Source organism: Gopherus flavomarginatus, chromosome 11 (genome assembly GCF_025201925.1).
Source record: "Gopherus flavomarginatus isolate rGopFla2 chromosome 11, rGopFla2.mat.asm, whole genome shotgun sequence".
Lineage (NCBI taxonomy): Eukaryota > Metazoa > Chordata > Testudines > Testudinidae > Gopherus > Gopherus flavomarginatus.
In genome coordinates, this window is record NC_066627.1 from 20,177,622 (window position 1) to 20,192,385 (window position 14,764).

The 14,764-nt window shown below is 51.1% G+C and overlaps 1 protein-coding gene across 50 annotated transcripts in view; it reads left to right on the forward strand.

The window, feature by feature from the left end:
- CEP250 (centrosomal protein 250) overlaps positions 1 to 14,764 on the forward strand; it is a 147,000-nt gene that overhangs the window by 57,440 nt on the left and 74,796 nt on the right. For 49 of the 50 annotated variants that reach the window (XM_050918516.1, XM_050918504.1, XM_050918532.1 and 46 more), the window contains 3 exons: positions 9,898 to 10,042; positions 10,466 to 10,612; positions 10,798 to 11,028. In XM_050918516.1, coding sequence (XP_050774473.1) covers positions 9,898 to 10,042; positions 10,466 to 10,612; positions 10,798 to 11,028 — 523 coding nt within the window. The remainder of the gene's footprint in view (positions 1 to 9,897; positions 10,043 to 10,465; positions 10,613 to 10,797; positions 11,029 to 14,764) is intronic. The other variant, XM_050918515.1, reaches the window with a different exon arrangement.

Consider the following 14,764-nt stretch of genomic DNA (forward strand, 5'->3'; position numbering starts at 1 on the left):
TTATATAGTGGCATTATGATACTTGTGTCTATCCCTTTCCTGTTGGTTCCTAACATTCTGTTATTGTTCTATGACTGCTGTTGCACATTGAGCAGATATTTTCAGAGAACTATCCAAAATGATTCTATGATCTCATTCTTCAGTGGTAACAGATCATTTAGATCCTGCCATTTTGTATGTATAGTTGGGATTATGTTTTCCAGTGTAGATTATTTTGCATTTATCAACATTGAATTTCATCTGCCATTTTGTTGCCCAGTCACCTGGTTTAGTGACTTCCCCTTGTAATTCTTCTTAGTCAGCTTTGGACTTAACTATCTTGAATAATTTTGTGTCATCTGCAGATTTTACCACCTCACTGTTTACTCCCTTTTCCAGTTCATTTATGAATATGTTGAACAGCACAGGTCCCAGTACAGATCTTTGATGGAACCTCCTATGTGTCTCTCTTCACTGTGAAAACTGACCATTTATTCCTATCCTTTGTTTCCTATCTTTTAATCAGTTACTGATCCATGAGAGGACCTTTCCTCCTATCCTGTGACTGCTTACTTTGTTTAAGAGCGTTTGGTGAGGGACCTTGTCAAAAGCTTTCTGAAATGCCATATTCACTATATCACCTGGATCACTCTTGCCCACATGCTTGTTGACTCCCTCAAACATTTTCAATAGGTTGGTGAGTCAAGATTTCCATCTGCAAATGCTTTTTGACTCTTCCCAAACGTATTGTGTTCATCTGTGTATCTGATGATTCTTCTTCGAGTGATTGCTCACATCCATTCCAGTTAGGTGTGCGCGCTGCGCGTGCACGTTCGTCGGAAACTTTTTACCCTAGCAACTCCAGTGGGCCGGCAGGTCGCCCCCTGGAGTGGCGCCGCCATGGCGCCCAATATATATCCCTGGCGGCCCACCCGCTCCTCAGTTCCTTCTTACCGCCGTGTCGGTCGTTGGAACTGTGGAGCGCGGCATAGCTGTCCTCCACGTCCCTAGCTCTCCTTGTTATCTCTCGATTATCTCTCGTACTGTTATAGTTGTTAGTTAGATTGTTAAGTGTAGATAGTAGTAATTAAGTTAAATAGTTGTAAATAGTTGTTCGCCGGGGGCTTAGCCCTTCCCGGCACCCGGCACCGGGCTCATGCCTGGTTCGCCGGGCTTCAAGCAGTGTGCGGCCTGCAAGAAGCCTATGCCCACCAGCGACCCCCACGACGCGTGCCTGAAGTGCCTGGGGGAATCGCACAGATCGGACAAGTGCCGCATCTGCAAGGCTTTTAAGCCAAGAACAAAGAAGGAGAGAGATCAAAGACTCCGAACTCTCCTTATGGAGGCGGCACTTGACCCGGCGGCTTCGCAGACCGTGATCTCGGCGCCGGCACCGGATCGCACCGGCACCGAAAAGACTCCCCGGCACCGACCTTCTCCGGCACCGGGGACAGAACCGAGGCCGTCGAAGTCTGCTACTCCGGCCAGGCAGACCCGACTGGAGCGCCCGGCCTCATCATCGGCCGCGGCGCCGCCGGCACCGTCGACTCCGGGCCCGGCGGGTCCGTCGAGTCCGGTGCCGCCAAGCTCCCCCATGAGATCTGGGGTTGAGATATTGGTCCCATCCACGCCGGAGACCTTCGCCTCGGCTCGGGACCTCATAGCCTTGACTGAGCCCACTCAGCTGCCACCCCCGGTACCTCCGGTGCGGGTCGCGTCCAGAGGCAAGCCCATGATGACGGCACCGTCTCGGGACTCGCGCTCACGGTCCAGGTCCCGACGTCACGGCACCAGATCGAGATCTCATCGCCGCTCGCAGTCCCGGCACCGCTCTCCCCGGCGGTACCGGTTGCACTCGCGGCGCCGGTCGGCCTCAAGACGGTCGCGGTCGGACTCCAGCCGCCGATACCGGCACCGTGACTCCAGGAGCCAGTCCCGACATTACTCGCCGCACCGGTCGACCTCCCGGCACCGAGCTGGTGGCAGGTCCCGGTCCCAGTCGACCTCCCGGCACCGAGCCGGTGGCAGGTCCCGGTCCCGATCCCGGCACCGAAGCGGCGGCCGGTACCGGTCCAGATCCCGGCACCGAGACAGAACCCGGTCCCGGTCCCGATCCCGGCACCGTTTTGACTCCCGGCACCGGTCCCCGGCACCGAGACGTTCGTCCATGCCGACCCGCGCAGACCCTTACCAACCAGGGTCAGCCCCGCCGTGGCCTTCTAGACAGCCGTCGGTCTCCTCCCAAACGGACAGCGGGTATGCGCTGGGCACCGACCGGCAGGCGGCGCCATTTAACGATCCGCCGCAACACGACCAAGGCCCGCAGCAATGGGGGTTCTGGACACCCTGGGCATACCATCAAGCCCAGGGGCCCCAACAGCTCCCTGCTAGGCCTGCGACGGTGGAGCACAGGGCGCCGGAAGCCTCATTGTCTCGCCCCCCTCCCTCCCCGGATGGGGAGGAAGGGTCCAAGCAGCAAGACTCCGCTCTGGCTCCTGAGGCAGAGGCGAGGGCCGAGGGAGACCCTCCATTAGACACTCTCTTGCCGGGGGTCTCCTCATCCTCCTCCCCTGATGAAGCGGTGGCTGGTACCTCCTCCAACAGCCCCCCCCCCCCGCTGGATCTCAGGGCGCACCAAGACCTCCTCAGGCGAGTAGCTCAGAATCTGAGTCTGCAAGCCGAGGAGGTCTCGGAAATAGAGGATCCGATCGTCACCATCCTCTCAGCGGATGCTCCCACCAGGGTCGCCCTGCCCTTCATAAGAACCATCCAGGCCAACGCCAATACCATCTGGCAGTCTCCGGCCTCCATCCCCCCTACAGCGAGGGGCGTCGAGAGGAAGTACATGGCCCCTTCTAAAGGCTATGAGTACCTCCATGTACACCCGACACCGTGTTCCCTGGTGGTTCAATCGGTGAATGACAAAGAGCGTCATGGGCAGGAGGCTCCAGCCCCCAAATCCAGAGAGGCCAGGCGAATGGACCTCCTCGGCCTTAAAGTATACTCGGCTGGGGCGCTGCAGCTCAGGGTTTCGAACCAGCAAGCCCTGCTGAGCAGATACGCCTTCAACTCCTGGGTGGCAGCAGACAAATTCAAGGAGCTGCTGCCGCAAGATGCTCGCCAGGAATTTGCAGCCATCTTAGATGAAGGCAAGAAGGTTGCACGCACGTCCTTGCAAGCTTCTTTGGACGCTGCAGACTCGGCTGCCCGTACCCTCGCGTCGGGAGTAACGATGCGTCGCATCTCCTGGCTGCAGGTTTCTGGCCTTCCGCCGGAGCTCCAGCATACCATCCAGGACCTCCCTTTCGAAGGCCAAGGCCTGTTTTCTGAAAAGACAGACCCCATACTCAAGAGTCTGAAGGATAATCGGGTCATTATGCGGTCCCTCGGGATGCACACACCGGGAACGCAACGCAGACCCTTCCGGCCACAGCAACAACAGCAGCGCAGGCCGTATTCCCAGTTCCGCCAGCGGCAGGACCTTAACAGGCGCCGCGGCAGGAATGGAAGGCGCAGGCATTCGGGGAACCAAGGGGGGCAGAACCAAGGCTCCTCTAAGCCCCCGCCTGGACCCAAGCCTTCATTTTGAAGGTGCGCCCGTGTCATAAACAGATAGCTAAGGGTTAATGTCTCTTCCACCTGAAGCACCTGACCAGAGGACCAATCAGGAAACCGGATTTTTTCAACTCTGGGTGGAGGGAAGTTTGTGTCTGAGTCTTTTGTCTGTCTGCCTGCTTTCTCTGAGCTTTGGAGAAGTAGTTTCTACTTTCTAGTCTTCTGTTTTTAAGTGTAAGGACAAAGAGATCAGATAGTAAGTTCTATGGTTTCTTTTCTTTGGTATTTGCATGAATATAAGTGCTGGAGTGCTTTGATTTGTATTCTTTTTGAATAAGGCTGTTTATTCAATATTCTTTTAAGCAATTGACCCTGTGTTGTGTCATCTTAATACAGAGAGCCCATTTGTATGTATTTTTCTTTCTTTTTATATAAAGCTTTCTTTTAAGACCGGTTGGAGTTTTTCTTTACTTCAGGGAAATTGAGTCTGTACTCACCAGGGAATTGGTGGGAGGAAGAAATCGGGGAGATCTGTGTGTTGGATTTGCTAGCCTGATTTTGCATTCCCTCTGGGGGAATAGGAAAGTACTTTTTGTTTCCAGGACTGGGAACAGAGAGGGGGGAAGGGAAAAAGGATTATTTCCCTTTGTTGTGAGACTCAAGGGATTTGGGTCTTGGGGTCCCCAGGGAAGGTTTTTCAGGGGGACCAGAGTGCCCCAAAACACTCTAATTTTTTGGGTGGTGGCAGCAGGTACCAGGTCCAAGCTAGTAACTAAGCTTGGAGGTTTTCATGCTAACCCCCATATTTTGGACGCTAAGGTCCAAATCTGGGACTAAGGTTATGATAGCCCGAGGGCGCAGTAACAGTTTCCCCTATGGATCCTTCCCCCCCGTTTTCCAACCGCCTTTCGTTTTTCCTCCCGGCGTGGACCCAAATAACATCGGACCGCTGGGTCTTACGCACGGTGCAGACGGGATACCGCCTGCAGTTTGTATCATTTCCTCCTTCCCGCCCCCCTTCCTCGTCCCTCTTCAGGGACCCCTCTCACGAGCAATTCCTTCGACAGGAGGTACAGACGCTCCTCAGCAAAGGAGCTATAGAGGCGGTTCCGGAAAACGAGAAAGGCAAGGGGTTTTATTCCCGCTACTTTCTAATCCCCAAGGCCAAGGGAGGCCTCAGGCCTATCCTCGACCTGCGAGAGCTCAACAAATACCTGGTGAAGTTGAAGTTCCGCATGGTATCCCTGGGGACCATTATCCCATCCCTGGATCCGGGAGACTGGTACGCCGCCCTCGACATGCAGGACGCGTATTTTCACATTGCCATTTGGCCACACCACAGACGTTTCCTTCGCTTCGTGGTGGGCCCCCTTCATTACCAATTTGCAGTCCTCCCATTTGGCCTTTCCACGGCCCCGAGGGTGTTTACAAAATGCATGGCAGTTGTTGTGGCGCATCTTCGGCGCAATCGTATCCACGTGTTTCCTTATCTAGACGATTGGTTGATTCGGGGCACGTCGGAACAACAAGTCTGCAGCCATGTCCGCGTGATCACCGGCATGTTCGCTACTTTGGGCCTCTTGATAAACACGGACAAGTCCACCCTGATTCCCACGCAGAGGGTGGAATTCATCGGGGCCGTCCTGGACGCCACTGTGGCCAGGGCCTTACTGCCATTGCAGAGGTTCCAGGCTTTGTCGGCGATCGTTCAACGACTGCGGGCAGCCCCCTTGACATCAGTGCGGACATGTCTAGCCCTGTTAGGCCACATGGCGGCTTGCACCTTTGTGACCGGTTACGCTCGGCTCCGCATGAGGCCCCTCCAGTTGTGGCTCATCGATCATTACCGGCCGGCAAGACAGCCGCTAGACATGCTGATCACAATCCCCCAAAGGGTGTTAGATTCTCTCGGCTGGTGGCTAGACCAGACCGTGCTATGTGCGGGGCTCCCTTTCCACCCACCTCAGCCCTCGGTGTCCCTGACAACGGATGCCTCAGATCTAGGCTGGGGGGCCCACCTAGGGACCCTGAGAACGCAGGGCCTGTGGTCCCAGGAGGAGGTGGGGTTGCACATCAACATGCGGGAGTTGAGAGCGGTCCGCCTTGCTTGTCAAACGTTCTGCCATCAGCTTCAGGGTCGTTGTGTCGCAGTGTTCACCGACAACACGACGACCATGTATTATATCAACAAGCAAGGCGGCACCAGATCCTCCCCCCTGTGTCACGAGGCGATGCGACTCTGGGACTTTTGTGTAGCCCACTCCATTCACCTCACGGCTTCCTTCCTCCCCGGAGTACGGAACACGCTGGCGGATCGCTTGAGCAGATCCTTCCTGTCGCACGAGTGGTCCCTTCGCCCGGACGTCACCCTCTCCATCTTCCGGAGGTGGGGTTATCCCCGCGTGGACCTCTTCGCGTCCAGGGGGAACAAGAAGTGCCAAGCGTTCTGCTCCTTTCAGGGCAGGGAGCCCGGGTCGATAGCGGATGCTTTCCTTATTCAGTGGTCGACCCACTTGTACTATGCGTTTCCCCCGTTCCCTCTGGTCCACAGGGTCCTTCTGAAGGTGCGCAGGGACAGGGCTCACGTGATCATAGTAGACCCGGCATGGTCCAGGCAACACTGGTACCCCATGCTGCTGGACCTGACCATAGCCGACCCAGTTCCCCTGCCCCTTCACCCGGACCTGATTACCCAGGAGCACGGGACCCTCTGTCACCCGGACCTGCAGTCGCTGCACCTAGCGGCGTGGCTCCTGCGTGGCTGACCGGTTCTGAGCTGCGCTGCTCCACACCGGTGAGGGAGGTGCTTTTGGGCAGCAGGAAGCCTTCCACGAGAGCGACATATTCGGCCAAGTTGAAGCGTTTCTCCTGTTGGTGCGTGGAGAGAAATCTCCGCCCTATGGAAGTTTTGGTGGCCGACATCTTAGACTACGTTTGGTCCCTCAAACAGCAAGGTCTGGCCATATCGTCGTTGCGAGTCCACCTGGCAGCTATCTCCACCTTTCACCCGGGTGCGGATGGTCGCTCTGTTTTTTCTCACCCGACGGTGTCTAGATTCCTTAAGGGGCTGGAACGTTTATACCCTAACGTCCGTCTCCCTGCTCCAACCTGGGATCTTAACCTGGTGTTGTCCCGGCTCATGGGACCCCCCTTTGAACCGTTAGCCACTTGCTCCCTGCTTTACCTCTCTTGGAAGACTGCCTTTCTAGTAGCTATCACCTCAGCTAGACGGGTGTCGGAACTCCGGGCTCTTGTGGTAGACCCCCCATATACAGTCTTCCACAAAGATAAGGTGCAGCTGAGACCACACCCTGCCTTTCTTCCCAAGGTAGTCTCGTCCTTCCACATCAGCGAAGAGATATTCCTTCCGGTTTTTTTCCCGAAACCTCACTCCTCAGGCAGGGAACAGCAGCTCCACTCGCTTGATGTCCGTAGGGCTCTCGCGTTCTACGTGGAGAGGACTAAGCCCTTCCGCAAATCCCCCCAGCTTTTCGTGGCGGTAGCGGATCGCATGAAAGGGCTTCCTATCTCCTCCCAGAGGTTATCCTCTTGGGTAACGTCCTGTATCAGGACCTGCTATGACTTGGCCCACGTCCCTACGGGCCGTGTGACTGCGCATTCTACCAGGGCGCAGGCGTCGTCGCTGGCTTTCCTCGCCCATGTGCCCATCCAGGAAATCTGTCGGGCAGCGACCTGGTCATCGGTCCACACCTTTGCTTCCCACTACGCCCTGGTCCAGCAGTCAAGAGAGGATGCGGCCTTTGGATCTGCAGTGCTCCATGCCGCGACTTCTCGCTCCGACCCCACCGCCTAGGTATGGCTTGGGATTCACCTAACTGGAATGGATGTGAGCAATCACTCGAAGAAGAAAAGACGGTTACTCACCTTTGTAACTGTTGTTCTTCGAGATGTGTTGCTCACATCCATTCCACACCCGCCCTCCTTCCCCACTGTCGGAGTAGCCGGCAAGAAGGAACTGAGGAGCGGGTGGGCCGGCAGGGATATATATTGGGCGCCATGGCGGCGCCACTCCAGGGGGCGACCTGCCGGCCCACTGGAGTTGCTAGGGTAAAAAGTTTCCGACGAACGTGCACGCGCGGCGCGCACACCTAACTGGAATGGATGTGAGCAACACTTCTCGAAGAACAACAGTTACAAAGGTGAGTAACCGTCTTTTCTGTTCTTTGCTAGAGTTTCAGTCAGTTTCCCGGATACTGAAGTTAGGTTTACTCATCTGTAATTGCCAGGATTTACTCTGGAGGCTTTTTTAAAATTCAGTGTTATATTGGCTATCCTCCAGTCATTTGGTAGAGAAGTTGACATAAGTGATAGGTTACATGCCACAGTTAGCAATTCTGCAGTTTCACATTTGAGTTCCTTCAGAACTCTTGGGTGAATACCATCTGGTCCTGGTGACTTACTACTGTTTGTTTCAAAACCTTCTCTACTTACATGTTAACCTGGGACAGTTTTCAGATATGTCACGTAAAAAGAATGGCTCAGGTATGGGAATCTCCCTCACGTCTTTAGCAGTGAAGACTGATACAGAAAATTCATTTAGCTTCTCTGTAATGGCCTTGTCTTCCTTGAGTGCTCCTTCAACACCTTGATTCTCCAGTGGCCCCACAGATTGTTTGGATCACATCTACATTACTCTTATTAGTGTTATAATTCTGTTCAAACAAGCAGTCAGGTTTGATTATTCTTTATAAACCCAATGTGATCAACTATGGAGTCATGACCACAACTTTGTAATAGCTATTAAACTCAGCTTGCCTCCTTCAAGGCCTTCTGTCAAGTAAGCTATGTTATTTACAGATGTAAGGACCAGGAAGGACCATTATAATCAACTAGTGTAACCTTCTGCATAGCATAAGCTATAGAATTTCACTCAGTATTTCCTGCATTTAACGAATTAACTTGTAAGTTAATTAGAATATCTCTTATAGTAAGCCATCTAGTCATACTTTAAAGATTTCAAGTGGTGGAGAATTTACCACACCCTTTGGCAATGTGTTCCAGAGGCTAATTACCCTCACTGTTAAACATTTGCTCATTTCCAGTTTGAATTTTACTGACTTCAGCTTCCAGTCATTGGACTTTGTTCTGCCTTTGAGTGCTAGACGGAAGAGCCCTCTAATATCTGATAGCTTCCCTGATGTAGTCACTTATAGGCTGATTGAATAGCTTCTTAACCTACCCTTTTTGATAAATGAAGTAGGTTGAACTTCTAGTCTCTCACTGTAAATTATTTTTTCAGACCACAAATCATTCCTGGAGCTCTTCCTTGAACTGTCTCCACGGAAGAGGGAAAGGGAATAATGTGGTTTTATTTCTTAGCAGCTTCACTTGACAACATCAAGTTGCACAAGGCTTTTATACCACCACCCATCACTGTAGTATCTGAAGGCCAGGTTTTTAAAGGTATTTACATGCCTAAAGATGCCTGGTGGGATTTCAGAAGAGCCTAGGCATCTTACTACTATTGACTTAAATGGGAGTTAGGCACCTTGGTGCCTAGTGGGACTTTCAAAAACACCTCTCTGCATCTTTAGGGACCACTTTAAAAAATATGGCCCAAGTGCCTTCAACATAAAATCGATAGCAATAACAAAATCTCTTGCAGACTTCATGGGGCCTCTGGCACTTTTCAGGGTAAAAACTCTGCCTGGGGTAGGATTCGCTTTTTAAATGTTATTAATTTACTTTTTTGGTATTTACTTAGGTTAAGTTGTTTCAAAGTTGGTATCTTATGGTTTGTTGGGGGTATTTTGGGATCTGAATGAAAGGAAATAGTATCACTTTGGGTAGATAAATTTAATTTATGTCCTGTGTGGTTTGCAAAGCTGGTTGGCATCTGTACACTGAACTATAGGGGTGGAAATGGAGCTCTATTTTTGAGCTAGGTCCCACCATCCTCTGAAGTGCTCAGAGCTCTTTTAGGCAACATGTATTCAGCTTGTGGAATTTGTAACTGAAGAAGGTCAGACAGTCAAGACCATGGCTGGATAATGTTATGAATTCTAAAATCAGGGTAATCCCACTGAGATGAGGAACATCTCCATGTCCAGCATTGCACAGCTGGCCAGTTCCAGGGCCTCTCACCCACAGCAGAGACAGAGGATGAATGGCTCAAACCAACAATGTCCTTGGACCCTGAGACCCAGAAGGGCTAATGGAATTGGCTGGGAAACAGTGGGTCTGGGATAGGAGTCATCTGGACATGTCTTCTTGTTGCTTAGGATTTTGAAATGATAATGCCTTTAAATCTAAAAGCTTCTCTCCTCTCTCTCCCACCTTCCACCATTGTGTGTGTGTGTTTGTGTGTCTGTCTCTCTGTCTGTCTCCCTCCCCTCCTCTCAGTCAGAAGGCTTTAGCTGCACTTGAAGCAAAGCATTCATTATTAAAGAGCGAGTTGGTTGCCAGGAGGGAGGCGCTGGAGAAATCTCACCTTGATGGGGAGTTGATGAAGCAAGAGAAACATGAGCTTGCCATGGCACTGGAGAGGGTACGGGCTCATCTGTTATTCCCAGGCAGCATCAAGCCCAGCTTATTATTTCAAGAGAGAGTTCAAATAGCAGGCTCACCATACATTGCTCCCTGCAGTAAGAAAAGGCTCGATATTGTTATCTCCCATAGGGGGACACCAGAATCAAGCCAGAAAAACACTTTGGGGAGTTCAGCCTTCATGTGCATAGAGGGATGGCTGAGAGAGGATTGGGACCCTGACTAGACAGAAAGAGGAATTCCTAGAGGATTAGGGGTGTGTATAGTGAGAGGGATGCACTTCGGGTCTGAGGGAGGAAGACTGTCTTGGAGACACAGCTGATGTCAGGGGTTTGGTATGGAAAAGGCGATCCTTGGATTAAAGCAAGGGAAGCCTTTGAGGGGTTTTGTTTTCATCTCCTTCCTTTCATCTTTGCCCTGCTAGGCAGAACAGTCAATTGCTGAGTTGATGGGGGTTCAGAATAAACTGAAGGCAGAAACCGCTGATCTGCATGATGTGGCTGAGAAGATGAGTGGCATTAATGAGGCTCTAGCTTTGGATAAAATGCAGTTGAATCAGCTTGTCCTGCAGGTGAGTAGAGGTCTCCAAGGATTAGGTCTACCTTGCTGAGGTCTCCTTCAAGCTTCTTCAGGGAGTATGAGGGCTGACTGAGTGTGGATGTGGCACAGTGTTCTCTGCCCAGGGCAGAAGCCCCAAAAATATATGTCTATGTTCTCTGCTCCTTGATTTCCTTTTTGTTTTTTCCTTGACTGTAGTTGGAGCAGGAGAATCAGGCTTTGTCAAACAAAGTGAAGGACATGCAGAAAGCAACAACCTCTGTGCAGGAGGAGCTGAGCCTGTCCGAAAGAGCAAATGAGGCGCTCTGTGCAGAGAAAACCCATCTGGAGCAGTTGCTGCAGAAGGCTAAGGAGGTACAGGAGGGACTGCAAGCAGAGTTGGATGTGCTGAGAGATGAGACAAAAGAGACCCATGAGGTGATGAGTCAGGTAAGAGAGACCTCAGTTATCCTCCACAGGAATCTGGCAGTACTAGCCCTGTGGTGATGAGGCTGGGCATGGTGCTGCTGGGTTTTAGAACACCCTCAGCACTAAGACATCCAGTGCTGCTGGAAACAAGACAGGGTCAGAATTCTCATGACTCTTGTGCATTTCCTACTGGGCATGTCTCAGACTGATGGTGAAAGGTGGAGTTTGCGATGACTCTCCATGTTTTCTTGGGAGTTGAATTGTCCAATGGAGAGTATACTGCATATAGTGAAGACGGTCACTTTCCACCCCAGGAACCCAAAACACTTCATAAATATTAGTGAGTTCAGACTCACAACCTCCCTGAGAGGGAGGGACACTAGCCCCATGTTACAGGAATCTGAGACTGAAGATTGCACACAGGCCTATGGCAGAGCATGGAATAGGACCAAGTCTTGCCTCTTAACTACAGAAGCATTCTTCTAACACTGCCACTGCACCTGTCATTGCCCCAAGGAGAACTCACTGGGAAAGACTGTGTATTGCAATAGGGGCCCATTTCATCCCTGCACCTAATGAATCTGCATTTTCTGATGAAAAATTCCTGACCAGCTCTTGTTAGGGGATTTCCCCATGGGCTGGCTTGAGCAGCTTTGCAATCTCATGACACTAGGGTAGTGGAATGCAAGGTTCTGTACTAGGTTCAGAATGTCAGGAAGCATAAGAATGGAATAGAAAATATGGAAAATGTAATGCCCTTGTATAAATCAGCAGTCCGGCCTCCACTGGATACTGTATGCAGTACTGGTCACCCCATTTCAAAAGGATATTGCGCAGTTAGAGGGGGCTCTGAAAGAGGTAATGGTGAGAACAGTTAGGGGCTGGGAAAAACTCCTATAAAAAGACCTTGAGAAGACTGGCATTGTTTACATTAGGGAGGAGACATCATAAGAATATATAAAATACTGACTGGTCTAGAGCAGAAATTCGGCAGCGGCACCTCTCGATGATGCCACTTGCCGCCGACAAGGGACATCATCAAGAGGCGGCGCCGCCGAAATGCTGCAGAAATTCGGTGGCAACACCTCTCGATGACGCCACTTGCCGCCAACAAGCGACGTCATCGAGAGGCGTCGCCGCTGAAATGCCGCGGAAATTCGGCGGCATTTTGGCGAGTGCTCCACCGCCGCCACGGTCCTTTGTCTAACGCCCGCCAGACGAAAAGGTTGGGCACCACTGGTCTAGAGAAGGGAGATTTAGTCACCCTGACTCCTAACTCAAGAACAAGGGCAGATTCATTGAAATGAGACAGTGGTAAATTGATAAAAGGAAATGCTTTTTCACACAGCGTGTATTTAGAGTACAGAACTCCATTGCCACAGGATGCCACCACTGAGGCCAAGGACTTAGCAGGATACAGAGAGGACATTTATATGAGTGACCAAATATTGAGAGTTACAATAGTAACTACTAAGAAAGGAGATGGAAGGGCTATAAATCTTTTTGCACTGGGGCTGAAGCCAGTCTCTAACAGTTCTGGATTTGGAGGAGAGTGCCCTGTGGGGATTATCCTATGAGCGGGGATTCATGCATTTTTCTATGGTATGTCTTGCACCTTTCCCTGAAGCAGCTGGTATTGGTCAGTGTCAGAGATAGGATAGTGGGCTGGATGGACCATTGGTCTGATCCACTCTGGCAATTCTTGTGTTCCTACATATTATTTTGGTCCTGGGAATCCCATGGGCCCTTGCTCCTCACTTCCCCTGCCTGCAGCTCCTGAGAATGATTTATAAATGCCCATGCTTTCTAGAAGAGCCTCCATGCCAAGGGTAGCTGCCCTTAAGCAACCTTTGTTACTCACTCCAAGCTGACCAGGATGATACTGTTGCCTTCTGTCTTGACTTATTAGTTAGCTCCTTCAGGATACCCTGCCTTGTTTACTTGTCATAACTGAGTGCTTATCTCATTTCCTGTTATAAATAACTTGTCACTTACACCTTGTCTGTCTCAGCTTACCACTCTCCAGCCACCACCAGGCTTCCTTCACTCATCTTCTGGATCCACTCCTCACTTGTCCTCATCCAGTTCTCCCCTTCCCAACCTCATTCTCACAAATCCTCTTACCTTCTCGCTGTCCAGCCTTCAGCAACATGTCTCCTAGGCCATGCCTTCCTCCAATCCCATCATCATCCTCACCCCACTAGCTGCAAGCTGAGCCACCTCATTTCATAGATCCATGGATGATTAGGATTGGAAGATCCCTCAGGAGGTCATCTAGTCCAACCCTCTGCTCAAAGCGGGACCAACCCCAACTAAATCATCCCAGCCAGGGCTTTGTTAAGCCAGGCTTTAAAAATATCTGAGGATGGAGATTCCACCACCTCCCTAGGTAACCCATTCCAGTGCTTCACCACCCTCCTAGTGAAATAGTGCTTCCTAATATCTAACCTAGACCTCCCCCACTGCAACTTGAGACCTTTGCTCCTTGTTCTGTCGTCTTCCACCACTGAGAACAGCCGAGCTCCATCCTCTTTGGAACCCTCCTTCAGGAAGTTGAAGGCTGCTATCAAATCCTCCCCCTCCCCCCAACCACACACACACTTTTTTTCTGCAGACTAAATAACCCCAGTTCCCTCAGCCTCTCCTCTTAAGTCATGTGCCCCAGCCCCCTAATCATTTTTGTGGCCCTCTGCTGGACTCTCTCGAATGTGTCAACATCCTTTCTGTAGTGGAGGACCCAAAACTGGATGCAGTACTCCAGATGTGTCCTCACCAGTGCCGAATAGAGGGGAATAATCACTTCCCTTGATCTGCTGGCAACGCTCCTACTAATACAGCCCAGTATGCCGTTAGGCTTCTTGGCAATAAGGGCACACTCTTAACTTATATCCGACTTCTCGTTCACTGTAATCCCTAGGTCCTTTTCTGCAGAACTGCTGCTTAGCCAGTCAGTCCCCAGCCTGTAGCAGTGCATGGGATTCTTCCGTCCTAAGTGCAGGACTCTGCACTTGTCCTTGTTAAACCTCATCAGATTTTCTTTTGGCCCAATCCTCCAATTTGTCTAGGTCACTCTGGACCCTATCCCTATTGTCCAGCATATCTACCTCTACCCCAACTTGGTGTCATCCGCGAACTTGCTAAGGGTGCAATCCATCCCATCATCCAGATCATTAATGAAGATGTTGAAGAAAACCGGTCCCAGGACCGACTGCTGGGCATTCTGCTTGATACTGGCTGCCAACTAGACATCGAGTCATTGATTGCTACCAGTTAAGCCTGATGATCTAGCCAGCTTTCTATTATTTTTATACTCCATTCATCCAATCCATACTTTTTTAACTTGCTGGCAAGATTACTGTGAAAGACCATATCAAAAGCTTTGCTAAAGTCAAGTCCAATCCCAAACTCTCCCAGTTTCTTTTCCCCCAAGCTACTTTCTTCACTCTACCACCAGCCCTTGACTTTTCAAGGACTGGGCCTCAGGGAAACTCCTACTCCTCAGTGTACTTTACGCGGCTGTCTGTGGAGCCTCCTCCTATGCTCTTTGACAGGATTCTTCTAAAGCTTCTTGCAGGTCTTTTGCCTGGAGAGGCCTCGAACTTCTGCTTCTGTCCATGTCGAAAGAGAGACCCAGAGCAAATCTTGCTCCCTCCCTCATCATTCCTTTACTGAGATGAGAGAACCCTTATAAAAAGTCTCATTCTTCTTCAAGTGCTTGCTCATATCGATTCCAATTAGGTGCGCGCACGCCGCATGC